At 39.6% G+C, this 27,740-nt stretch overlaps 2 protein-coding genes across 3 annotated transcripts in view; one reads left to right on the top strand and one right to left on the bottom strand.

Moving 5' to 3' along the window:
• Positions 1 to 20,268, top strand: part of LOC123874652 (protein fem-1 homolog CG6966) — an 88,050-nt gene extending 67,782 nt beyond the window's left edge. Inside the window, exons 1-11 of one of the 2 annotated variants that reach the window (XM_045920153.1) lie at positions 168 to 296; positions 7,405 to 7,564; positions 10,724 to 10,924; positions 11,475 to 11,693; positions 12,167 to 12,359; positions 12,864 to 13,030; positions 13,675 to 13,893; positions 14,527 to 14,671; positions 15,372 to 15,498; positions 16,080 to 16,313; positions 17,152 to 20,268. In XM_045920153.1, the coding sequence (XP_045776109.1) occupies positions 168 to 296; positions 7,405 to 7,564; positions 10,724 to 10,924; positions 11,475 to 11,693; positions 12,167 to 12,359; positions 12,864 to 13,030; positions 13,675 to 13,893; positions 14,527 to 14,671; positions 15,372 to 15,498; positions 16,080 to 16,313; positions 17,152 to 17,400 (2,043 nt within the window). In that variant the 3' untranslated portion in view covers positions 17,401 to 20,268. Of the gene's footprint in view, positions 1 to 167; positions 297 to 7,404; positions 7,565 to 10,723; positions 10,925 to 11,474; positions 11,694 to 12,166; positions 12,360 to 12,863; positions 13,031 to 13,674; positions 13,894 to 14,526; positions 14,672 to 15,371; positions 15,499 to 16,079; positions 16,314 to 17,151 lie in introns of those variants that run through there. The other variant, XM_045920154.1, reaches the window with a different exon arrangement.
• A 952-nt stretch (positions 20,269 to 21,220) lies between these two features.
• Positions 21,221 to 22,729, bottom strand: LOC123874654. The gene is made up of 2 exons (XM_045920157.1): positions 22,518 to 22,729; positions 21,221 to 21,799 (listed from the first exon to the last, which is right to left on the bottom strand). The coding sequence occupies exons 1-2, from the start codon at positions 22,727 to 22,729 to the stop codon at positions 21,316 to 21,318; spliced, it is 696 nt and encodes a 231-aa protein (XP_045776113.1). The 3' UTR covers positions 21,221 to 21,315.
• Between the last annotated feature and the right edge of the window lie 5,011 nt (positions 22,730 to 27,740).

Below are 27,740 nucleotides of genomic sequence, written 5' to 3'. Positions count from 1 at the left end.
GCCAGATAGTGAAAACATCAGTGTATGCGGGATGGGATCTGGATGAGTTTGTGCCAGTACGGTGCCGCTGAATTGCACCTTGTTGTGGTGTTATAAGTAGTCGGATTAAGAAGGTAATTTGTTCGTAGTTGTATAGTGTAAGTATGTCATTATTTAGTGTTGTGAAAATGTCAGTGTCAGGAGTATGGGATCTGATGGACTTGGTGCCGGTGAGGTGTCGCTGGATTGAGAGGCTGCGGCGTTGCGGCAAAACACTGCTGCGACGTCACAAGCGACTACTTAGACGGATTAAGAAGGTAATTTGTACTACAATAGTGTCGGTCAATAGAAGGCAAGCGCCAGATAGTGAAAACATCAGTGTATGCGGGATGGGATCTGGATGAGTTTGTGCCAGTACGGTGCCGCTGAATTGCACCTTGTTGTGGTGTTATAAGTAGTCGGATTAAGAAGGTAATTTGTTCGTAGTTGTATAGTGTAAGTATGTCATTATTTAGTGTTGTGAAAATGTCAGTGTCAGGAGTATGGGATCTGATGGACTTGGTGCCGGTGAGGTGTCGCTGGATTGAGAGGCTGCGGCGTTGCGGCAAAACGCTGCTGCGACGACACAAGCGTCTTCTTAGACGGATTAAGAAGGTAATTTGTACTACAATAGTGTCGGTCAATAGAAGGCAAGCGCCAGATAGTGAAAACATCAGTGTATGCGGGATGGGATCTGGATGAGTTTGTGCCAGTACGGTGCCGCTGAATTGCACCTTGTTTTGATGTTATAAGTAGACGGATTAAGAAGGTAATTTGTTCGTAGTTGTATAGTGTAAGTAGGTCATTATTTAGTGTAGTGAAAATGTCAGTGTCCGGAGTATGGGATCTGATGGACTTGGTGCCGGTGAGGTGTCGCTGGATTGAGAGGCTGCGGCGTTGCGGCAAAACCCTGCTGCGACGTCACAAACATCTTCTAAGACGGATTAAGAATGTAATTCTTACTACAATAGTGTCGGTCAATAGAAGGCTATCGCCAGGGTTAAGTGGAAACGTCAATATTTAGAGTATGATACTGATGATATCTGATTCAACTGGTGTCGTTGAATCAGATATGTGAATTCGTTAATCGATGTTCAACAGTTCAATGCACGTTAAGTCGGTGGCCGAATTTGTCAACCGATGTTTAACGGTTTAATGCACGTTAAATATTAGTCGACGAATTCGGCCAACCGAACTAATGTAAATGTGCCCCTTAATCAAGAAGGTCATTTCATCATAGTAATATACATTTTTAGAAGATTTAAAATATCAAAAAAATCTTTTGTGGTACAAAAAATTGATGAAGATCGCTACCTAGAGTAGGTACCTATAGTGTTGATTTGAATTTTCAATAAAAAAGATTAAATTAAGTATGTAGGTAACTGGGAAGTTAGTACATGTTTATTTTAAAAATCTTGCGGACGGAAAAGGTGGACTAAGAATTTATGTAAATTTTTATATAATTAAGTTTTTGCTGACAGACCAAAAAGATGAACTAAATAAATAAAAAATGTTTCAGTTCATAATTTTCCGTTCCAAGTTACCTATTTACCAGATATAATAATCTTTATTTCAAAACATCTCAACTCAGGTAGAACTTCTAGACATTTTAAATTATTAAATTAAAAACAAATTAGTATGTTCCAGCTGTTTTTCTGTTAACTAACTTACGGCGCACTTTGTATTTTTTTAATTCAGTTAGGTACTAAATGCGTCACTATCAGATTTTATCATTGCCATTTTTTTTTATAATTTTTCATAACTAGGATTTATTAGTTTTAATATTTAATTCAATTTTGTGAATAATGTTCCCCTAAAATTAATAATGAATTAGTTATCTTTAAATATTTTTTAAATGGCCATCAAGTTTGTTAGTCGATTTAAAAAATAATAAGTAAAACTGAGAGGTCAATAAATTGATTTTTAAATATTACAGAATTACATAGGTCTATGGAGTGGTGATATATAGGTGCGATCTGGAAACTTTGACTACGCTCAGACTTAAAACGAGACAGCGTTATATCGCTGGCATAAGTCTGACACGTTGTAACTGAAACTTAAGTCTGAGCAAAGTCAAAGTACTTACGCTATAAAGATCTCAGCTTTAATCTCTTCTGTCAGTTGTTTTGTGACTAGGTAAAACAAACTTGATCCCAGTGTTGACGGTACTAGGTTATTAATTAGCAAACCCGGCTAAGTTCAATCAATCAATACGTTTCTACTAAACCACTTAATTAGTATATTTATCGGAACAAAAATGCAACATTTCCTGGATTTTGCGCGTGCGCAATGCAGCGTAGTTGAAAATTGCCTGCCGCTTACATTTAGAGGCCGCTGGCACTTTACGTCAGTGCTCAGCTGATAGGTCGTTGACATCGTTTCTGTTTGTACTTGTTTTATGTGAAAACTGTTTGGGATGCTATCTTTCACTAAGATATCCTTACAAGGATGCTTAGCAAGGGATGTAGGTAAACTCCAATAGGATCACTTTGTCATAGTTAAGCTCATTGCAACCGCCGAGTTTCTTGCTGGTTCTTCTCGGTAGGAAAGGCATTCCGAACCAGTGGTAGATGCTTTTGACGATTCAAAAGAACTTGTAAAAGTCTAATTGAATAAAAATATTTTGAATTTCGAATTTTGAATTGAACTCTTCGGCCGCCACATCAAAGATGAGATAAGCTTTGAAATACAACAAATAAACACTTTTCTTTCTCTTTCTTTCTTTCCTCGGTTATGCGCTATACCATATAACAATGATTCATCTTTGATCAACGACATAGAGACATTGAACCTAATAACACAGTTCACGACAGCGCGGCGACCCAATTTCGAAAGTGGCATTTGTCTATATGCTTGTGTAAAACAAAATTCGAGACAATACCCATTGTGCACCAGCAGTTCCTTAGGGAAGCTATTCAAGCTGTTGCACAGTGATTTTACTATGTCAAAACGTCGATACAGGATATGGACAATGGATAATTAATTCCGACACTTTCTTCAAAGGTTTTCGTAAAACGCAATTTGGGACAATACTCATTGTGAATGCGTACTTCCCGAGGTTGTCTCCATTTAATTGTGCTTTTGCGTTTCAAATTAATTTCGTGTTCTTGATCCTCGATGCGAAATGCAAACAATGGACATTTATGTCTCTCTATAATTCCATCACTAACAATGACACATTTCCGATTAACGATATTGCATGAACCTTCAACAGTGACCCAAGTCTAAAAGGGACACCATAGATTCTCAGGGGGTGCCTTTGAATTGAATTGCAGTTAGTGAAAGAGGATATTATGCTGTAAAAGGGGTGGATAATGCGTTGATGGGTAACAGAAGCGACTTCCACTCGCTCGAAGACATGTTGTGCCGAACCTACATAGCGTTTGATAAGGACAGGAAGAAAAAGAGATTGCATGAAACTTTAACAGTAACCCACAAGTAAAGTAAGGGACTCCACAGTTTAATTAATGTCGTTTACTGTCACAAAATTTCAATGCAGGATATGATAAATGGAAATGGGTACCTAATTCCGTCGCTAACAATGATTCATTTTCAATCACCGACATTGACCCTGTGACTGCGACCCGGTTTCAACAGTGACACTTGGTGACTTGACTTTTGTAAGGGCACTATCTCACGAGGACACCAGTGGTAACGCGACCAGGACGCGCTACAATCGAAATGTTTATTAGATCTATGGAGGGGGTGGTCTGTGATGGAGGGTGTCTCATCTGCCGTCCACGTGGTTGCGCAACCAAGTCTTCTAAATATTTTTTTAAATACATAACAAATTATGTATACATTTTGTTACGCAACCAAGAGGATACCAGGTGAAATACCCTTCATAAAGCTGTATATATTTTATTACTAGGGCGACCTGTGGGGTGATTCGCTAACTCGGTGATCAGTACTGAATGATAGCCACCGAGCGCAATTAATTTTAACCAATTGAAGGGTTTCTATGAATTTTTTTAAATATCACTCAGTGAAGCAGTAATGTAGAACCAACCAATGTCAAATGAGTTTGATAGCTACAGGCTAACATTTAGCGTTGAACACGGAGTTCAAGTCGAATCACCCCGCTGGTTGCGCCACCACTACACTGAAATTGAGTAGTGAGATATGGTACTAAGACGCAATTTGAGACAATACACATTGTGACACAAGTTCCCGAGGGCTCATTGTCTTCATCTACTGTATTAATAACGATTCCACTTGAGGAAAGGACGCCGTGGCGATCAGTTTAATCTTTTGGCTTAGTTTTATTTAATTTTGCTAAACTCGGAAATCAATTCAAATAATATTTTATTTTACTGCTTGCTTATCTGGCGCAACGAATAGTAAAATTACTTAATTACCTACTTAACTATAGTGTTGTCTTTTTTGTGTGTTCGCTGGGATTAAATTTTACAATATTTTTCGTAAGTAAGCATTTTGTAAGTTATGTTGCTACTTATATAATACTATGTTATTATTTAGTTTTGTATTGATTAAATAGCTGACTCTCCTCGCCATGATTTGGATGGAATTTCACAAAATCTTTTCGTATTAAAGAAAACCTATTTATCATTTTTTAGGGATCCGTACCTCAGAAGGGGAAAAGAACCCTTATAGAATCACTTTGTTGTCTGTCTGTCTGTCCGTACGTCTGTCTGTCTGTCCGTCTGGTTATCGTGTTTGTCAAAATAACCTTTAGGGTACTTCCCGTTGACCTCGAATCATGAAATTTGGACCAATAGAGTACACACTACATTCTTCCTGACATAGGCTATATTTTATTTTCAAGCACCCGCGCGAAACCGGGGCGGTTCGCTAGTAGATAATAACTGTCGGAAAATTATCTAATTTTGTAGGTCAATAGCACTTCACCTGCGTCAAACATTACCGATATTATAAACATTGTCGCGGGCAATTAGACCTTAGTTTCTGTTACAACAGCGACCCTAAAGCGACGGCATCTAATCTGAAATCGTTGCGTCAACTATTCGGTAAACTATCAATTTGTGTTTTTAGAGGTCCGTACTCATGGGTAAAAACGGGGCCCAATTAATGACACACTTGAAGACTAAATGAGTTACAAAGCTAAAATTTTGGTATTTGGTATAGAAAGTTGCCCCAAAACCAAATATTGAATTAGAGATAGGGGGCTCCCATACATAAAACAGGAACCTAGATAACTACTTTCCCAATTAAGGGGCTGATTTTTCAATCGTCAAATAACTTTCCTCTGAGGAATAAATTTTGAGGAAAAAAAAGGTTTTGTGTAGGAAATCTGACAATACGTCGAATATATTCGTCAGATAAAAGTTATTTGACGCTTGAAAAATTGGCCTTGAAGGTTCCAAATTTAGAGCACGCGCACACTATGGACTTATGCTTCCGGAAAAGTAGGTATATGTCCGGAGATATAATATCACTTTTGTTGAGAATAATGATTGCGTACCTACAAACAGAACAACTAGCAGCTCTTTCATTAAATGTCTAGATTTAACGGCGACGAAGCCACAGAAGATTTCTACCGCATTAGAACGTGATGTAAGTTTTAATCTTCGAAGCGTACCTACTTACCTAATCACTAAATTATATAAGTGCCATAATGAGCTTAGATTTATTTACGCAATAAAATCTCTATTATCTAACAGTTCAATTAGAATCAATGAGTTTTTATAGGTCCCTTCTTCGCCATACTCAGAACGAGGACGGATTGCTTAAAAGTTTTAAGCAATTAAATATCACTGATTTAAGGGGCACGCACCTTTAAATTTAAAGTTACACTTATATGCGTTTTAAGTTAAAACGCATACAACTTTAAAGTTAGAGGTGTGTGTCCGGTATCGAAAATGGACTAGAAGGCTAATAGCTTAACCACTAGGCATCGCTTATAGAGTTCCTTCAATGGTGTAATTATTATACCATTATCAGTACTTGGCCACCGTAGCCCACTTTCCAAAAGCTGTTAGTTCGTTAAGCTATTACTCATTGTTCGAGCCAAGTCACCGGCTTGCGGGTGTCAAGGTTCAGAAACCAGGGCAAACGTTGTTGCCACCGGAAACGCTATTATTATCCGACTACAAGGGTTACGGAGTTTAACCATCCATGTTGGTGTCTTTTATTCGCGTGCACTTTACGACAAACGGAAAACAAGTGTAAATTAAAAATTTATAACACCCCTGACAAGTGAAGGTTACAGTGACTAGAAAAGAGCTGATAAATTTCACACGGCTGAACGAATTTTCTTGGATTATAGCTAAGAACACTCTCGATCAAGCCACCTTTCAAACAAAAAAAAAAAACTAAATTAAAATCGGTTCATTAGTTTAGGAGCTACGATGCCACAGATAGATACACAAACACAGATACACACGTCAAACTTATAACACCCCTCTTTTTGGGTCGCGGGTTAATTATTGTGAGGCTTAGGTTAGAGCGCGCGTCCTTGAATCATTTCTTGAAGTTCTAACATAATATATCTTCATGGTCAAAGTTTTCGCTTGTTTCACATGAAACAATAAATAATTGGATCATAGTGGTAGTTCATAAAAGGTTTTATGAATTCTCTGATATATTTGATGTGCGAAAATAACCTCTTCTTCAATGGTGCCTATATTTAATTTAGTACATACTCTGGTACATACTCTGGTTTTATTTCTTGAACTCAGTCTTTGTCGTTGAAACCCTAAGCTTTCTTCGAGTGTCAAGGTTCAGAAACCGGGTCATGCGTTGTGTCACCGGAAACGCTGTCATTTTTAATGTGACTCGTCGTGTTGAAACGTGCTAGGTGTTACGTGATGCATATCTTTCCAATTTTTTTTTGTTGTTAGTCAAGCTGACGACTTGAAAAGCCCGAACAGGATTTATCGGGGCTCTTAGAAACAAATTGCATAATCTCATAATCTGAGTAAGCGAAAGTTATTTTTAATGGCTAGCTATCAGATCACAGTTTGTGAAAATTCACAGATAAATTCGTGTTCTCTTGTCGTCATCGTTTCGTGTTCCCCATTACTTACTGAGGGTCGTGACCCCTACCACCAGGGATCTTTCTGTGAACGATGTCTCTTATTTTTTTTTAACCTCCGACCCAAAAAGAGGGGTGTTATAAGTTTGACGTGTGTATCTGTGTGTCTGTGTATCTGTCTGTGGCATCGTAACTCCTAAACGAATGAACCAATGTTAAGTTTTTTTTGTTTGAAAGGTGGCTTGATCGAGAGTGTTCTTAGCTATACCTAATCCAAGAAAATCAGTTCAGCCGTTTGAGAGTTATTTACTTTTTAGAGAGTTTTGTGTCGGGGGTTTTTAAATTTTGAATTTATTAATCCGATACAAGTTAGTCCGACGCGAAGACTCTTAATAACTAATGTTTCTAACCATAAATGTTGTTTGTTCCAGATGTACCTACACAGTTGGCGCTCTGAGGAGCTGAGCATGTTAGTAGGTGCCAAAGTGACAGACGCCACGCCGCTGGTCATCGCATGCAGGAACGGCCATTATGACGTCGCCGAGTACCTGATCAAGCGGTGCAAAGCCGACATCGAGCAGCCTGGTTCAGGTAACTAAGAAACAAATTATTTCCTTGTCAGCTGTGTATGCCTTCATGATCAGATTTTGAGAAAACATACAAAAAGTACCCGGGTAAAGCACCTTTCAAACATAGGAAGCCGAAAAACACTGCTGTAAGGACAAAAAAAAGAGAAATTCTAGAATCGCAACGCATGTCTTACGTTTTTGCTATTGCCTAAGGTGTTTATAGACGTTATTAGTCTCTCATTATATTAATTGAATACTGTTTTGTGTAAAAACCGTAATCCGTAAAACCGTACCGTAAACCAAACCGTACCAAACCGTAAATCAATACTAAACTTTCTCTTCTCGGGACGTTCCGAGTACAGTAGTTATCTAACAGTCTACGATTAGCAAGAAATAGTTAACAGTGCTGTATTGTCAAGTTGACAATACAGCATTGTAAAGTCGAAATCTCCTGAGGATGCTCCGGTGTCGGGGCGAAACGTGCGTCGAGAGTAGTGGAAAAGTCTTGTGTGGTGGTGCATGTGAGTGGTGGTGGCAGTGCTTGCTTGGGAACTTGGCTTTATTGCTTGGTTGGGGAGGTAAGCGGTGCTTAGCTTGTAACTGCATGTTTGACCATACAGATTTTTTCTGTTGGCGGATTATAGCAAAATAATTTTTAACTGTTTCTTGCTAAACATGAACTTCCGCAAAGTAACGCCTGATTCTATCCAATAGTCTACGATTAGACAATAGGTTCAGCATCAATTCCGTCAATCATGAGTGATAGTTATCCAGATGTTTGTTATGCAAACATCACCCATTGCATGACGGAAGGCTGTCCATCAGTGACTGGCAATACTGACAGTAAAAGCTATCGTCTAATAGACGCCTTATAGATGGTAATTTGAGCTACATGACCACATGGTGGACGCGAGAGTGACATACACTGACCACTGGACTTTGCGTGCAGAAATGCCACGCATCCGTTTGCATGCATAATACGACACAGCGAATTAATCGAGTGGAATAAAATCGATATTAGATAGCCAAGACGATTGAGATGAACTTGTAATTTGTATGTGCCAGTTGCCTCATGAACAGTAGGAGGCATTATGATTTATAGTGACCCTGAGGATAATCCTTCTTCATGCGTATCGAATGCATCGAGTTTTCCGGTTCGATTCAATCGACACTTCCGCAATAGCATATCGATGTTTAATGGTTTTCGTGCCACTGACCTGTGTTAATTACGCTGGGCTTAATTTTATTGAATTAATATTGCAATAAAAATTAAATTAATTTCATTTTTTTTTTAATTCGGTCCACAACTTTGTATTGGTATTTGTACGGAATTTGCATGCAGTGTTTACTTTTAAATGATTTAGCATAGTTTGAGCATGATAGAAAAACCAATGTATTTTATATAGTTGCTTATGTTAAATCGCTAGTAAACCTTTAAATAAAAAATTAAATAAAAACTTCTATTGTCACCGCACCTTGATGTTTCACTACACATTTGTGCAACGACAATACCAGGCTGGTTTACCATTTCTATGTACCTATTTCGAATTCTGTGTCCAGTGCTAGGAGTGCTAGAGCAAATTCTAGCAATGAGCATTTATCAGTAAGACAACAATTGTTATTGCTTCACGTCCGCATTCTACACCTTCCCATTGCGTCGGCTTTTGGCCCATCGCCATTTTACCTAACGGTTATCTGTTCACCTACTAAAGAAAAAAGGTAAAAACAGCTGCAGATGGAAAAGTCAAGTGCGAGTCGGACTCGCACACGAAGGGTTCCATACCTACCATCGTACAAGATAACAAATAACATTTACTATCTTGTACGTACTTTTTATTTTGCACTAGAGGATGCCCGCGGTTTCGCCCGCGTGGATTTCGGTTTTTAAATCCTGTAGGATTGAAATACTCTTCGATTTTGCGGTATAAAAAGTAGCCTATGTCCTTCCGCGGGATGTACCCCAAGTCTGTACCAAACATTAAAATCGGTTCAGCGGTTGGGCCGTGAAAACGTAGCAGATAGACAGACTGACAGACAGACAGACAGACAGACACACTTTTGCATTTATACTATTAGTATGGATGCAGCCATTTTGAAATTTGTAATATAAATAATTGTTATGAAAGCCTCAATAGAAATACCTAAGTGCATGTGAAGTTCTCAACTCTCTACCTATTTCGGTTCTTGAGATTCTGGCCACTGACAGACGGACGGACGGACGGACAGCGGAAGCTTAGTGATAGGGTCCCGTTGGCACCCTTCGGGTACGGAACCCAAAAAGCTGTTTTATTACTAGTGATATAAGTTGTACTGCAGATGACAAGTCTCTCTTGAATGCTAGTTTTTTCGCGGAACCGAAAAGTAATTTGGGTCGGTTTTCGAATAAGAATTAAGTATGTTCTTCCACAGAAATGTCTTTCCAATAAGAATTAATGTACTTTCTGAGAAGCCATTTGTTGCGAATACGATTTCGTTTGATGGCCGTTTTTCATGCCTTAGGTAATGATGCCAAGAAATTAAGTAGTTATGTAGGAGACGACTTTTTTTTTAACAATTCCCCAACCAACTTGAGATTTAAACCTTAAACTTTCTACGAATAAATAACTTTCAATTAAATTGTAATACAATAATGGGACCTTCAAAAGAATAGGCACTTTCTAGGCATGCGCGCTCAACCTTAGGCCGCACCACACCTCTTATTTGATGTGATTGCAGTCAAGCCGATTGCCTATTTAGGTTTTTTTATATTGTCTTGGTTGTGCATATTTATTTTAGTCAATAGCAGAAAAGCGTCATAAATTCGGTAGTTGCGATCTCCACAATCATCATCAATCAGTGGACATCCACTGTTGGACAAAGGCCTTCCATAAAGAGCGCCACCACACCCGGTCCTTAGCCTTCCTCATCCAGCCACTTCCCGCCAGCCGCTTTATATCGTCGGTCCATCGTGTCCCACACTACGTTTGCCTAAACGCGGTCTCTACTCAAGGACTTTCCGGCTCCAACGGCCATCGCCTCTACGACAAGCATGGCATGCCCACTGCCACTTCAGATTGCTAATAGTTTGGGCTATGTCAGCAGTGACCTTGGTTCTCCTGTGGATCTCCACAATACAGCTTTCAAACTCTTTTCCTTATATTTGAAAATCAGTTGAAGAAAATGTTTGTGTTATCTTTTCCAGTAACGTTCGACGGTGAGACGATAGAGGACGCCCCGCCGCTGTGGTGCGCGGCAGCAGCTGGCCACTTGCCACTCGTCCGGCTCCTGGTGCGAGCGGGCGCGAACGTCAACTCCAGAACCTTCACACACAGCACGCCGCTGCGCGCGGCCTGCTTCGACGGACACTACGAGATTGTCAAGTTCCTAGTTGAAAATGGCGCAGGTGAGATCCTAGAACAGACGGCCGATAGGGCAGACGTCTTCTGGAGTAGAGACCAAGACTTCCAGCAAGTTGCACCGATGAGTACGAGATGAGGAAGCGGTACACCGCTTTTCTTGGTATCCTTGGAAGGGTGGCTTCCTTGTTTGGCTCTCGAAAAACCTATTTAGTTGTGGGTGCATTCAAGCTGGTGGATTGGATTTGAAATCTTTCTCCAGACGTAAAAAAAAGTACATTCGATGAAAGGTAGGAGTTGATGGAAATCATCACTCAGCTGTAACACTGCTATTTTAGGTGCGGGGTCTCCATCCCAGAATCCTGGGACCCACTAATATTTAACGGTCATCAGCTTATACGCCTCAGCCCATGCATAGCGTATGACACTAATTCAGCTTGGCTTTGACTCGTCGAGCAATCGTTAGTTCACCGATAACTTCGAGGATAGATAGATCTCTTAGCGCAGGCTAAATAACTGTTTCATCTCCCATCATAGTTAGCGACCATGTTTCTTTTTGATTCCTTAACTGAAATGTACCTATCCCCTTATTTGCAGATATAGAAAAACCAAATCGACACGGCCACACGTGCTTAATGATAGCATGTTACAAAGGCCACCTCCACATAGCCAAATACCTCCTATCCCTGAACGCTGACGTCAACAGAAAGAGTGTTAAAGGGAACACGGCCTTACACGACTGCGCGGAAAGTGGGTCGTTAAATATACTGAAGATGCTGTTGGATCATGGGGCGACGATGGATGTTGACTCTTATGGTGAGTGATTTCGTTAGAACTGGCAAAAGCCTTTTTACCAGAGATTTGGAAAGATAGAATAGAATAGAAATATTTTTTTTTTCAAATAAACTTTTACAAGTGCTTTTGAATCGTAAAATTTATCTCCATGATATAATATGATACCAAGGGCCAAGGGCTGTGTGTGGAAACCAAAAATCAAATATTGCGCTTTATTGAGGTTCATTTCCATAACTCTCATAAAGCTCTTTTTTTTTCCTTAAACCTTTTCCACCAGCCAGTTCTGGTGATAAATGAGTTTGGTCATATAAAATGAACCAAATGTTTTACTCTAAATATCCCGTACATCGTTATTTATTGGAAGCTATGGCAAGTCACTTAAAATTTGGGTAGCTCTAAATTGACAGCAACTTTCGTCCTAGCTTATAATATCCTATATCTATAATGCGTATCGTGAATTACATAAATTTAATAGTTATTTCTGTTGTCACCAGGTATGACCCCCCTATTAGCGGCATCTCTAACGGGCCACACGCACATAGTCGAACACCTAATCAACGCAGAGTACGGTTTGGTGACGCGGCAGCAGCGCATCGACGCACTAGAACTGCTGGGAGCTACGTACGTGGACAAGCGACGCGACATGGTCGGCGCGCTGGCTCTGTGGAAACGGGCTATGGACTATAGGTAAGTAGGTTAGATGCTCCGAGAATTCTCCCAAGCTTACAGGACAATGCTCTGTTCGAAGTCCTAAGAAGAAATGAAGAAACAAGCTTAAAGGGCAGAGCTAACCCTCTGCCCCATTAGGCTTGTTTTTTCGTTTCATATCTGTCCCAGACCCAATAGCCACTGGTGCAGACGAGATCTTTAGTTTGCTGAAAAATGCAAAGTAACTTGAGCGATAGACCGACACCTGCAATAACGTATCAGAACCTGGCCAGATTATGATAACATTCTTAGAAAGGTTAAAGGTTTAGCAGCGGGTAAAGCCAGGTGAAAACTCTTGGGGTCCCCTGCTAATGACATTAGCGATAGAATAGCGATTACATGCATTTTTTGACGACAGCAGCAATTCTCGTGAATTCCTAAAGTAGGTTCTTGCGGCATCTACACAATGGTAACGCAACCCAAAGTGATGGTACCGGGAGTCGCACCACGTGGACCTTTTTAAAAAAAATCCATCTGTTTCAGGTTTCCAGCAGACGGCAGCGAGCCGATCCCCAAGCCAAAGGACATCCCGCGGATAGAAGCGTACGACTACGCGGTGGAGCCCAGCAGTGCGCAGCAGCTGGAAGAGCTGCTCGCCGACCCCGACGCGATACGCATGCAGGCGCTGGTCATCAGGGAGAGGATACTAGGTGAGCTCATCCACTGCGCAGGTTTAGTCTGAGTCACGGATCTTTATCCGCGGCTCGAACTTGTCAAACATACGGCGAACCGAACGCGTGGCGAAGCGTTTTTATTTTGTGATGTACTCGGTGTTGCTCGAATCTAGTCACAGAAATGGGAAAACGAAGTGGTGTGAACCGTTTCCGCGCGGCGAGATGGCGAAGCGAAGCGCGAGCGAGATAACTATTAGCTGACTTTGTATGAACGACGTCAGACCGAAAGCGAATGTGAGTCGCGATGCGAAGCCTGCCGGTTGTGTTTGTTTACAAATTGTTCGACACGAGGACGAGATGGACACGGAAAAATTTTCATCAGAATCCGTTTCACTCCATATTTTTTAAATTAATAGCAGCTGCTTTGGCGTGAATACTCTACTCCAGCTGTGGCGATTCAGGATTTCGCGACGCGTATGCTCAATCAATCATTCATTCAGTCATTTATTTATTTGCTCGCACCTAGTTTGAAATCTCCGCCTCGGTTTGCTTTTGCTACGTGGTCAGTTCGTCTTCGTTTCGCAGTGTGTTTGACAAAGGCTTAAAGACGTGCGACAGGCGGTGAAGTTTGTTTGTTCACGATGAACAGCCTAACTAACAGTAGTGCGGTCGTGATGCAGGTCCGGCGCACCCCGACACGTCGTACTACGTGCGCTACCGCGGCGCGGTGTACGCGGATGCGGGCCGCTTCGCGCGCTGTCGCCAGCTGTGGCACCACGCGCTCGACATGCAGCGCGCCGTGCTGCCGCCGCTGTCGCCGCTCACGCAGTCCAGCCTCTACAGCTTCGCGGAGCTGTTCTCCTACATGCTGGCCGAGAGAGCGCGGCCGCCGCTCAGGGGTGAGTTTTGAGCACTAAACCTGAGTACTATAGAGCTTACTCTGACTTTGCTCAGACTTAAGATTGAGTTAAAACGAGACAGATTTATGGGAGAGATACCTCTGTCTCCTTTCAACTCTGTGTTAAGTCTAAGCAAAGTCAGAGTGCGCTCTATAGATCTTACCCTAAGTAGCCCACTCTGAACACAAGGTGTATGACTGCGCATTGTATAAAAACAGATCTCAGCTGGACTTGTGTACTTAATCCTTAGGAGCCATTTCCACGGACGACAGAATCGCAGCAATAGTCTCGACGCGCCACCAAATTCGATACAACTTATATGGGTCAATTTCTACAGGGTGATACTATCTTGGAGCCCGTGGAACTGGCGTCTTAGTCTATGACCTGCGAAAACCGCCATGTTGCAACTTTAGTTTGAACTACTTGTTTTGCGTGCAATTTACTGATACAATCACGCTACACATTAGCGTGATTGTATCAGTAATAAGTATTGTATTGTGTTTTATATGAAATTATTGAAGTGAAACTTCTTTATCGCGTAGGAAAGAAAAAAATTCACACTAAAAATATCAGAAATATGGGAGAGTATTATCATTTTTCAAATATTATTTTACATTTATTTCTTAATTCCAGGTCGCATAGTCCCACCAGTGACATTCGAAGACATCGAGCCAGTGTTCACCAAAGCCCTGTCACAGATACACATGGGCTTGGAACTGTTGAAGTTGGACTTTGGCTTCTTGTATGGACGCAAACACACCATGACCACCTTACACAAGTAAATAAATATCCTTTTTCAGCCAATAAACAACAAATAAAATAATTGAAAAATACAAACAGATAGATTAACATAGTCCCCGGGGAACCAAGGAGCTTGTACGAGAGCGGTGTCTGTGTGCTTGACTGTACCAATAGGGAATTCTCTCCGGGCGGTATTGTGCTAGGTAGCGCCAGCTGGGTCAACAGTTGTATCTTGAAACTTCTATACATATATAGTGCAGATTCCTAAACGCACCGTTAGTGCAATTGAGTTTTACGTGTTCTACTTGATATTCGGCTTTAACATACTCGTGCTGCCATCTAGTGGGTGCGTTGTGCGTGGCTTGGGTTCGTGTCTTGAGGACAGTTGATCGATGTCTTGATTTGAGTGAGAAGCGCCCTCTTGCAACTATTTACGATATTATTATATTACTAGATTATGCTGCGACTTCGTCCGCGTGAATTTAGGGTTTTAAGAGTTGGTTTTAAGGATTGTTTCCGATTATCGAGTTTCTTGCTGATTCTTCTCGGTAGAAAAGTCATTCGGAACCAGTAATAGATGCTTTTGACGATTCAAAAGTACTTGTAAAGGTTTAACTGAATAAAAATATTTTGCATTTTACGTAACAGAGCGAGTGCTCGAGTGCTACACAAACTTCTTTCCACAGATAAGGTATAGTGTATATTAGAATGGATTATGTCATTTTGGTTTGTTTTAGGTTCCTGGAGATATCCCTCCACCTGGCGGCGCTGATGGCGCGGCTACTGGAGGAGCCGGAGTGTACTGAAGACGTTTCTAGAAAAATACATAAGGCTGTGTACTCACTCGTTGAATTAGATATTAAGGTGAGTGTCAAAAAACTTGGTATCCTTAACAACTTGGTTACGTAGTTAATTAATTATCACCACTATCATCTTACAAATCTTGCAATTCTGACCATCAAAGAGTACAATAGTACCTACTTTGAATAAATTATTTGAGTTTGAGCAAAACAGCGCCTTACGCATAGAGTACTGCTCTATAGGAGTAACCTTGGGCTGCTGTCCGCAATAGCTAAGGAGTAGAATGAGTAGTGAAGTGATTGCCGCCGCCCATGAATATTTGCAGCACCGGAGAAGCCACCATTGCGTTGCCGGGTTTTTAGGAATTCGTTGAAAGTTGGTTCTGCAATTTATACGAGCGTGTAAAAAAGATCTGGCATACTGGTCGAAGTATCCCAGACATCCAGGTGGTCAAAGTACACCAGGCAGTCCCAGGTGTCAAGGTACGCTTACGCTTACTAAGTAAGCGTATTAAATTTTCGCTTAGTTGGAAGGGAAAGGGGAGTAGCTAATATTCTTTTATAAAAAAAAAAGTACACCAGGCACCAAGGGTGAAATTGCTTTCGGTGGCGTGTGATGTTAATGCATAGTCTGTCACTTTCCAGGTTCTCCGGCGCTCGATGCTGCACATCGCGTGTTCAGACGACGGTGGGCGGGGGAGGGGTGCGGGTGCGGCGGGTAGTGGCGCGGTGGGCGCCGCGGGTGCGTGGGCGGGCGCGGGGAGGGAGGGCAGTGAGGCGCCCTGTGCCGCGTTGGTGGCGCTCATGCTGAGGCTGGGCGCGGAGCCCAACGCGAGGAACCTAGTTGACGGGAATACTCCGCTTCATCTTGTTTGTAAAGTAAGTTGGATAGAAATAATTACTGGGAGCTGCTACTATGGGAACGGGGAAAGACTTACGGGAGTCAATAGTCGTGACTAAAGACTGCTGCAGGTGGAGACGGTCTATTTGGCGTCACCCTACGTCATAGTGGAATGACGGAGGGAAGTTAGTCAGCGACGCGCCCTACGGTCGCGCTGACGCTGAGGCTACGCGAAGAACCTAGTCGATGGGAACACTTTCCTGCTCTTGTTTGTAAAGTAGTTGGTTCTTTTAAAAGAGGGGGCTTAGGAATGCAAGTGGAGTGGTTTTGTGTTGCTGTACATCATAGCGGGGTATCAATGCATTGGAATGGTTTAAATGCATTGCTAACTCTTTCACAATGCTCCCTTCGGAAAAAGATAGCACTAGACTTAAACCTGTCAATTTAGTTTACTTAAGAGATTATGTGCAACAGAGTTAGTTACATTTTTTGTTATTTTTAGGGTTCTGAACCTCAAAAAGTAGAAAAATAACCCTTATAGGATCACTCCGTTGTCTGTCAGTCAGTCTGTCTGTTGTGTGTGTCGTGGTCAAGAAAATCCTATAGTGTACCTCCCATTGACCTAGAACCATGAAATTTGGCATGAAATCTTATAGGATAAAGGGCAAAATCTAAAAACCGTGAATTTGTGGGTACTCACAAAAAAAAAAATTAAATGTGTTCACGAACATAATTAGTTTGCTGAATCCCATATAGATGGCATGGATGGTACGAAACCCTTCGTGTGCGGGCCAGACTCGCACTTGGCCGGTTTTTTCAGATCTTGCTCGTCATGGTCAAAAATGCTTTAATAACAGTGGAATTCCCTCTTTCCAGTTAAACCCGTGTCCCGCCGAAGTGGTCCGCTCATTGCTCAACCACGGAGCCCACATCGACACTGTCAACTACAAGGGCGAAACGCCCGAAGAAATACTCAGCTCAACCCGCCAGAACCTCACCTCCATAGTCAACCCGCTCAAATATACCACGTTAAAATGCCTCGCCGCACGCACAGTCAAGAACTATAGGCTACCCTACGCGCATATCGTCCCTCAGTGTCTACATGCTACCATTAACACGCATTGAAATCACTCTGTACAAACACTACTCTGTGTATCTTGACTGAAAAATAATGTGGTACAGTGTCCAAATATGTAATCGATAATGTTTAGCTGCTAGTAAGCAATTGCTCTGTGACAAAACTAATCTATGTTTACTCTGTGGCTACACTACTCTGTGATTCTAACTTGACAGATATATTATGTTCGAATATGTAAAATCAAGTCTACCTACAAGAAATACGCTTCTATAGTAAACCCGCTCAAATATACCACGTTAAAATGGCTACTCTGTGTATTGTTATTGATGTTTACTCTACTTAGATGACTCTGAAATTACTCTGTACAAACACTACTTATACACAGAGTATCCTGACTAAAAAAAAAATATGTGTTACAGTGTTTCGACAATCAATAATGGAATTTCTCTGTGACAACACTACTCTGTGTCTTCTTATTGATATTTACTCTGTGGCTACACTACTCTGTGAATCTGAGGCTGAGATCTACAGAGTGTACTTGACCTTGCTCAGACTACTTGTTGAAACGAGATACATTTTTGTCACATTTTCACATTTTTTATGACAATATGAAAGTCATGATTTTATGTCATGTAAAGTACGCTCTGTAAGGGCCGGCGCACATATGGCGGAGCGCAACGCAGAGCATTTTTCACAGTCAAAATGTTATCGACATTGTCCTCATTGCAATAATATCTAAAATCAACATCCGTGCGGATACTCGCGCATTCTCTGGTACAAATTCGCGTAATGTGTCACGCGATTAGAAAACTTCGCGGGCATGCTCTGCGCTGCGCTCCGCCATATGTGCGCTGTCCCTATATCTCTACTGGAGGTATAATAAGATGTGTAACAGATGTTCAAACATGTCAATCAGTCAAAACCTTACGTCCCTAGTGAAATATAAAGTTAGAAATGTCTGGCTTAGCGCAAGGCTACTTACCCGAATAAACCTTTGTTTTATATTCGCAATTTTTTTCTCAATTTACACAATCACTGAATATATTTGTTTTGCATGTTTTTATTCGTATAGATATTATATTTTAATATAACGCATTTATATTGACTTAAATGTGATTTACAGTTTGGGTATTAAAAAAAATATATACTAATCTTGGTAGCCACTAAAATACCAATATTAGTGTTTTATAAAACAATATTAATTAATGTAAAGAATTGAGATTGTAAATGTTATTTAACAAAATATAACGTATATTTGTAGAAGTAAATATTTCAGACCCTATTTTTCAATCGCCTTGATGATGTTTTTGACATTTTTCAATACAAAAACTGAAAATATCTTTATTCCTCAATTAATATAATGTTTTATTGTGGCGATTGAAAAGATGGTCTTAAATGGAAAAATATTGGTATTATAAATGTCACTGGTTAGAAATGAATCACGAATCATGTGTAAATTATTGTCAAAAATAAGACAAACTTAATGTTAGATGTCTATTTTAAATGAATTTGTAGTGATAATGGAGATAAAACAATTTCATATGTGTTAATTGTAAATACCAGAAGATTTTTAGAGGCCGAATTAATTCATGTGGTTTTTAGTAATTTACAAGATAACTTTCATAATAATTTAGAAGTTGGCAAACAAACCGGTGTAATTGCGAGAGATAAAATTTTTCGTTTAGGAGTAAAAACTGAAAGAAAGGTGACGAAACTTGTAATTCTCTGTAATTATGCCGTTTTGTTCGAAATCAATAACTTTGGAGTTATTTTTGTCGCACCTTTAGGCCGTTTTGTTTAAATATTTCATCAGAGTTGTATTCAATCATTTAACTCACCGACTTTGGACTCATGTTTAGCACAATTTTAGGCTCTTTTGCTTGGAAATAATTTCAGATTTGTATTCAATACCAAAAACGACTGCATGAAAAAAAAAACAATTTTGATCAGAAGTGCAGTTACACCGTTTTGTTCGCCAGCTCCTCAATTATCTCATTTAGATTAAAAAATTAGATGGAATAAATACGCGACAAACTCTAAAAATCGTCAGAGTTTTTTGTGACTAAACTATAGACTTGGTGACGAAGCATACTTAAATTGTGTCATTATTACAAGCATGGCGTTGACTAGTCTTTTTATAGTGTAGATAACCTTTTTTTTTATTCAACTATCATTTATGTATAACAAGAGTGGAAAATTATGAGAAATCTTAAGTGTAAAAACTAGACATAAGTAGGTTGATTATTATATTATTTGCCAGTGTAGACCGATCAGTAAAATCCGCTTGCATCCTTCCAAGTTATAAATACTTCCATACTAATATTTTTAGTAAAAAAGTCTGTCTGTATTTTTCAACCGCTGAATAGATCTTGATGAAAACCACAGATATTTTTATCCCGGAAAATTCAAAGAGTTCCCATGAGATAAAACTTAAAATTTAAATCTAAGAAAATGAAGAGTGATTAGGCATTTTCGAGATAGGCAAGCACAACCTAAGGCTGCATCATTTAAGTATTACTGTTAAATGTAATTGCAGTCAAGCGCAGCCTATATTATTAAAAAAAAATTAAGATGTTGAATTTGCAGACATGAATAATGAAAAATTTTATCTAGCCATTTAGAACTGTTTGTGAAAGGCATAACGATTTCAAATGCAAGCGGAGTTTGCCTTCGGCCGGCGTTGGCTGTATGGAAAATAAAGTATAAATTTCTGTGTATATTGTGATGATGACAAAATGGACATATTTTGGAACTGAATTGATTACAAAGTGTTAGTATAGCATAGTTTTGTAACTTGCGCAAGCTGTTTGTTTGTTAGTTAATGTGCGTATTCTCATAGTATATTTTGGAATTATCGATACGGCGTGATTATGTATACTAGTTATTTTTGAAATTAATAAAAGCTTTAAAAATTATTTCACTCTTTTATTTCCAAGATCTTCGGAGAATCTGTCATGGCGTGGAGACCGCGTATCTGCAAATGTAGGGTGACTTTCTTAAGGCCGCAGCCGCGCTGGACGAATGTATATTTATTTCAGACACATCCGTCTCATTTAAGTTTAATGCTAGATAGTAATAGCAATAAAGCTGCCATTATATTATAATGGAGCTTATGGTAAAGAAAAAAAAGTGAAAGTGCTTCGACTTTGCTCAAACTGACAGTTAAATGAGACAGCCTTAGTTAGTCATGTATCCACATTTTAATTCTGTCGAGACTAACATAAATCTAAGTCTGAATAAAGTCAAAATACCTACGCTCCATAAATCTCACCTTTGAGAGTTGTTTCATTTTAACTAAAGTCTCAATTCAACAATGTCAACGTTATACGTGCAGATCTCAGGGCGAGATCCATAGAGGGTACTTTAACTTTGTTCAGATTTATGTAGAGATGTAAATCTATTTCCTGTCTCTAGTACGTATCATCTCTACAAAGTTATAAGATATCGAGTATTGTCGTACAGTGCATAGCGCATGAGCTGTAGGTACGATCGGTTCGAGAATTAGGGCCGGCGCACATATGGCGCAGCGCAGCGCAGAGTATGCCCGCGAAGTTTTCTAATCGCGTGACAAATTTACGCGAATTTCTACCAGAGAATGCGCGAGCACGCGCGGGACTGCGCGAGTAATTGATTTTAGATATTATTTCAATGAGGACAATGTCGATAATATTTTAACTGCGAAAAATGCTCTGCGCTGCGCTCCGCCATATGTGCGCCGGCCCTTAGTCTTCCTTTCAAGAAGCATAGTCTAATGGTTAAAAAACTGATAAAAAATAAAAGATTAGTTTAAAGTATCATTAATTTATTTGTCACTATAACAAAATTATATCTATAATGACAAGAATAATAATGATTAACAAATCACTATTATTTACATAATGGTCAAACATGATGCATTATGGTTATAAGTACTTATATGACAAATAATACTCATTGAGATCCTCTTTTGTTTACCAAATTTTTCACTTCATATTAAAAAATATCTTTTTGAGTTCAAGGGGCAAACACTCCATTTGCTTTTTAAAATCGGCATTTGACGTTTCAGGGAAATAGGACCAAAGTTCTTTTACAATAGCGAGGTTCTTCATTAGCTGGTTAGCCATTCGTACACCGTTCTGATTTTTGATCTTAGCCATTTTTATGATCGGTTCGATGGTTATTTTTTTTAGCTGCAGCTTTCTTAATCCACATACTAGTGGCCAGAACTGGAACTGTTTGTCGAAGTGCTCTGCACCAGAAACGGCTGAGAGGTATAGCTTACACTTCTTTACGTCTCCGTTGTCCCATGTCAAACCCAAGGCCAGGGCTTCGGATGACTTTAAGTCGGGGAACTTTGAGCGGTTGTCGAACGCATATGCTGCCACCAACCCAGTGAGGCGATTTGCTGTGAACTCATAACTTTGAACAACCATATTTGGACCGGTCTTCACGACGATAAGTGGAGTGCTGAAAAAATTCATTAGATGCACACTAATTATGTTTTATGAAGGAAATTACGATTTTTTTGTAAACATACCTAGCTATCGGATATTGTGGAACCAGATGGGATCCCCTCTGGGTCGGTATCGCGGCCGCCTTGGAATGGAGCTACTCGTATGTTCAATTTATGCCGGTTGCGCAATTTTTGATAGGTAATTACACTTATCCATTGAAAAAATCAGAAATTCACTATGGTCTGACTTCTGATTGATTTCTCAAAAAAAATTGCCTTTAAATATCTAAGTACTTACGTTAAAAAAATAAGTAGGTAGGTACTATTTTTTAACAACTTCAAATAAAAGGTTCTAAAATCGTTTTTTTTTAACTAAAATATACCTTCAGGTCCAAAATGTTGAATTCCTAAATATTACTAGCTGATGCCCGCGACTTCATCCGCGTGGATTTACGTTCTTCAAAATCCCGCGGGATCTCTTTGATTTTCCGGGATAAAAAGTAGCCTATGTTCTGTTCCATGTCTAGCCGTTTTTGCGTGATTGAGTAACAAACATCCAAACACCCACACTTTCAAATTTATAATATTATAAGTAGGATTAGGATAAGTAAGTACCTACTTAGGTACAAGACGTAGATGCCTAGATTGCACTAAGACAATCACACCAAACGAAATTGATAATGCAGCTTGGTGGGAGCATATTTTACTGGAGTTAAAAAGTTTTCAACTTACTCTTTCGCAAGGACCATCCCGCTCACTGCAACCCGTTGACCGGGTGCAACTTCCTTCAACATTTTCCTCAGTTCGTATCCTTTGGATAGTATAGTTTCTATGTTGTCACTCTGACGTAAAAACTCTGCTTGTTTGTAGACGCTATAGAAAATTGCTCCGCAGAAAATGGGCTCTTCGTCATTACTTGTGGAGGAAAACTCAAATTTCTTCATCACTGTAATAGGTAAGCACTCAAAAAAATTAAACTAGCTAGTTACAAAATAAAAACGTGTTCTTTAGCTCGTAAATGATAATGTACCTACTTAGGAGTAAAATCTACTTAAGTTAATCACACTTAATATTATAAAGGCGAAAGTTTGTATGTGTGTGTGTGTGTGTGTGTATGTTTGTTACTCCTTCACGCAAAAACTACTGGACGGATTTGGCTGAAATTTGGAATGAAGTTAGATAATATCCTGGATTAGCACATAGGCTACTTTTTATCCCGGAAAATCAAAGAGTTCCCACGGGATTTCGAAAAACCTTAATCCACGCGGGCGAAGTCGCGGGCATCGGCTAGTACCTATATAAATTTTACTATCTCACGTAGTTATGTTTTTTTTATATATCTACCTACCTATTTAAAAAAAATTAATGATTTTTTGAAGTCCGAAAATTTAATTCAACCAACTCCGTGCTATGTACTAAAAGGACTGTATTAACTTATACATATTTTTTTATGAAGAAAATAGGTAGGTACCCAACTTAAATATAACTTTCCCTAATCACTTAAATAAACAATTAAAACATCTAATCATCTAATGAGTAATGACCTATCTAACGACCTTTTTTTTAACACCTCAATACCTACAAGTATTTATGTGAATATCAGAGCTTCATATGACATAGACATAGGTAAGTAGGTACTTTTTATTTTGCTATGATTTGTAAAACCGCAGGTACCCAGGTAAGTACCAAATAACAATGCCCTTACCTAGATTATTCCACTGGATCAACTCCTTGGCTTTGTTCCGGTTAGTTTTTATCACTTTCAATTAGTCAACAGAGATTGTAAGCACGACTAAAACAAAAGAATTCGATTGTTTATTAGTGGTTTGATTCCTAGTAGATATTATAACAATACATTCGTTCCCTCATTGTCTCATTATCGCATTGCTACAATCGCAATTGCTGTGATTGGTTGAATTTAATTATTCCTACTGAAACTGCGCATTTTAGCCAATAGTGAGAGAATCAGCACGTCAGAGATGTTTGCAGTCGTCATACCTACTATTGCTGCGATAGGCCTAAAGGCTAGAGCAATAAACACGGAGAATGAACAATGATCATATTGTAAAGCCCTGATCAAACACAACGGGGTGACGATAGCGTTTCGAAGTTGTTGTTTCACCTCGAAAGAGAAAAAATCAGTCAAGTGCGGGGTGAACTGGCACACGAAACGTTCCGAACTATCCGTCCATCATTCCGTACAAGAATTGGTTTTTACCTTAGACCTATTAGATACGGTTCACGAGATACAGCCCGCTGCTGAACAGATGGACATCGGAGGCAGAACGCTTAGTAATAGAATCCCGTTGGCACCCTTTCGGAGTGCGAAAGCAAAAGTGCTCTACCGCTTTGTACTTTGTACTGCTTGGCTTCCTAGTGTGACGCGTATTACACAGTTCCCTGTATTACAATTTTAATAATCTCTAGAATCTTTTGCTGCAATGCGTCACTGCATATTCTGTTTGTGTTTGGCGACAGCGTTGCTCTCACTAGACCTTGGCAACACACTGAAAAGCACGACACTATACATGTACCAGATTCGAGGATATACCTATATAATATAAGGTAATAATAAGTTAATAACTTGTACAACACGGCTCGTAGAAGTTGAAATAGGTACAAGGAACTCTAAGAAGTATATGAAGTCACACTGCGGCGGCAGCAGTGTGGCTCTTACGCATCCTGTAATATCACCTGAACCTTATAATATAGTTCGTACTTCGTTTAGGCATCTTCCCTCATATAGTTCGTACTAATAATTCATTATAGGCAATTCCTAGAAGTCGCGATGGACACTTTACCGTCACGCGGTGTGTCTTTCCAAGTCTTTCACTATGAATACGATCTTATTTGATCGTGTTGTACCGGGACTCCCCCTTTTCTCTCCAATAACCATAGAGTAAGTATAAATGATAGAGTAGTAACACACTGACATTGTACAATAGATCATAAATCGAAACCATAGAGTAATATCGTTCATAGAGTAAAAGGTTGTAACTCGTAACACAGGTTGTGATGCGATTATTTTAAAGTAGTCATCTATGAACTAGTCTACTGTTTACTCTATTAGTGGTATATCAAGATACCTAGATACCAAGTACAAAGTACTCTATACTCACTCTGTATAACTCGTAACCTACACGGATTCTGTATGATTTTGCGTTTGGTGTAACGCCTTTATGTCGGCGCTAGACGCTTGTGGCAAACAACAAACTGCAAGCATCGGCAAACACCTCAGATAGCTTGCCTGCCAATCGGAACGCTCCAGAGCGTTGGCAAGCGCAAGCATCCGTGCACACGCTTGTTGTTTGCTGTTTGTCTCAAGCGTCTGGCGCAGACATTAACAGTTACTATGGAGCGTAGAGGTAAGGAAAACGATCTCATCCTTTTCTGATAACTTTTAGCGCTTTTTATAAAAATCCGGCGCCATGAACGCCACCCTTCAATTTTAACGGATACTTTTTACACGAAGATCGTGGTCCTTACCTCTACACTCTACAATAGTTACGAGTAGACCTATTTTCAAATCATTCGGTAAATATTTCTTCAAGAAACTTCGCGCAGCATAAGGTTTTAGTACCTAACTAGGTATATATGAATTGCGGGTCCCAAACTCCCATCTCCTCATTCCTGATGCTGCAGCAATTGCTATAAATTAGCAGCAGTTAGTGAATTGTAAATTGCCTACGGCTCTATTCACTTTATTAAGTAAAAGACGGGAATAGGACCAGAATAAAATATTTAATCTTAAATTCTGTGAACGTAAAATCGTAGGTGCTCAAAAATAAAAATAAATAAAAGAAAGCCACAGCAATATTTTCACGTGCGCATCTTCGCAAGCAAGGATGGGCAATTCCGTAAATAAAATACATTCATTTGTCAGAATTACCGCTGGCGCGGAATAACAGGGGCCGAGTTACGTGGAACAAGTGAGTATAAACACCCGACGACGCCTCTCGTTAGTGTTAGCTGCCCATCTTGTGGGCTTCATACATTTTTATGAGCGCTTCCATTTTATCCACCCATGTCTCACGCTAAAGGTGCAAACATATTGGGACGTGGTGCTGTGACGCGAGAGGACATTGAAGTCATACATTAATCGGGGTTGATTTAAGGGGAATGAAAGGGGGAGAGGAGATGATTCTGAAAGCCTAGTTACACAGTGCTGTTTTTATTTCAAAAATAATTACTATATGTACTATTTTTGAGACACATTTACTTTTGTATAATTACTTTCAAATAAGTCTACGCTATTACATAATAAAATCCCGACGACGCGCGACGCCTCTCCATTTCCTTTTTATCCACCCATGTCCCATGCTAACATAATATGTGACGCGAAGGGACATTGAAGTCATACATTAATCGGGGTTGCTACTTGCTATAGAATGCGTAAGCTTCAATTTGATTTAAGGGGGGAGATGAAGGGAGGGACCGGTGGACCCAGTTTTTTTTGTTGTGAGGAAAATCCATCATGGATACCATCGGCCACGGGAGAGAACAGTGGTTATGTCAGACTCCTACCGACTAAAAACCTCATGAATTTCCATCTTATTAATTTATTGATTGATAAATCTTAAAAATTCCGTCCGATCGATGCGCGTATGGGCGAACCTACGGCAGGCACAGGGCTCATCAACACTGTCGGGTACAATTGCCTATTATTATGTCAGTAATAGGTAGGTAAGTAATAAGTATGTATATACTGAAACAAAATAAAATTATAAAGTGTGTGTTGACACTAATTATTTTCAGAATATTCTGGACCGAATACCACCTAACCCTAATCCTCCCAAAATAAAGTGATTATAATACAAACATATTAATTTCTTGTACAGATTAAATCTACCGTATTCAATTCACGTTAACCCTAAATTGACACACACAGCTACAAAACCGAATCCCAGTCCGTGGGTCGAATGGGCCCCATTGAAAAAACTCTGCACGCGCTCGTCGCAATAGAAAGACGTCGTTAAACAAAAAGGCCATTGTACAAAAATCCCGGGCGGGCAGTTATTGTACAAATATGGCTGATTCGCGGAATTCAGCGGAGATGCTTACAATTTGCGGAAAAAATCACTCGCTTCAACGAACGCGATTGTGTTGCGATAGGGTTGACTAGATTTGCTGATAAGACTCTTTATTTTTTTGTAAACCTCAGTTGTTAACAATGTTGCAATTATTGCTTTTAATACGACTGCCCGATAAAGGAGTACCTAAGGTGTAATGTTTTCAGGGTTCATGAATTTATGTATGTGATTTTCCTTGTTCCACCATAACTCTTTAATGCCTGAATAGATTTGAGTGTATGGGATATCGTTAGAATGCTTACACCTGGCTATGAAATATAGCAAAACAGTCATGGTTTTAATTATTATTTTTAATTACTAAGTACTTGTTTTCTTGTTTCGTGGTATTATTAACCGACTTCCAAAAAGGAGGTTCTCAATTCATTGTGTTTTTGTGAATTACTGTTGTATCAAATCAACCTTCAAACTACATACGTACCAACGTAGCCCATATTTTTTAACTAACCGGATCTTAGAGGTAGATAGGTATTTGTCTTTCTTGTAAAAAATCTATCAAAACTATGCTCCTGAGAAAAGCATATTATACAATCGAAGATTATGTAAATGATAAAAGAGCGTGGATTTGACCTGCAGCTCGCTCCAGCAATGCGCGGGACCTCAATAGCTTTTATACATGGCATAATATTGTAAATCAAATCTTTGAAAAGAGCAACCGCCGAGTTTCTTGCTGGTTCTTCTCGGTAGGAAAGGCATTCCGAACCAGTGGTAGATGCTTTGACGATTCAAAAGAACTTGTAAAAGTCTAATTGAATAAAAATATTTTGAATTTTGAATTTGAACTACAGCGGATCTAGATTAGATAATATATCACCAATCTCCATTTGATTTTGACGATTATCTAAATTGTAGACAAATTAAGTTAAGT

The sequence above is a fragment of the Maniola jurtina genome, chromosome 18 (genome assembly GCF_905333055.1).
Source record: "Maniola jurtina chromosome 18, ilManJurt1.1, whole genome shotgun sequence".
Taxonomy (NCBI): Eukaryota; Metazoa; Arthropoda; class Insecta; order Lepidoptera; family Nymphalidae; genus Maniola; species Maniola jurtina.
The sequence above is the reverse complement of the archived record's forward strand: the minus strand, read 5'-3'. Positions and strand labels throughout refer to the sequence as shown.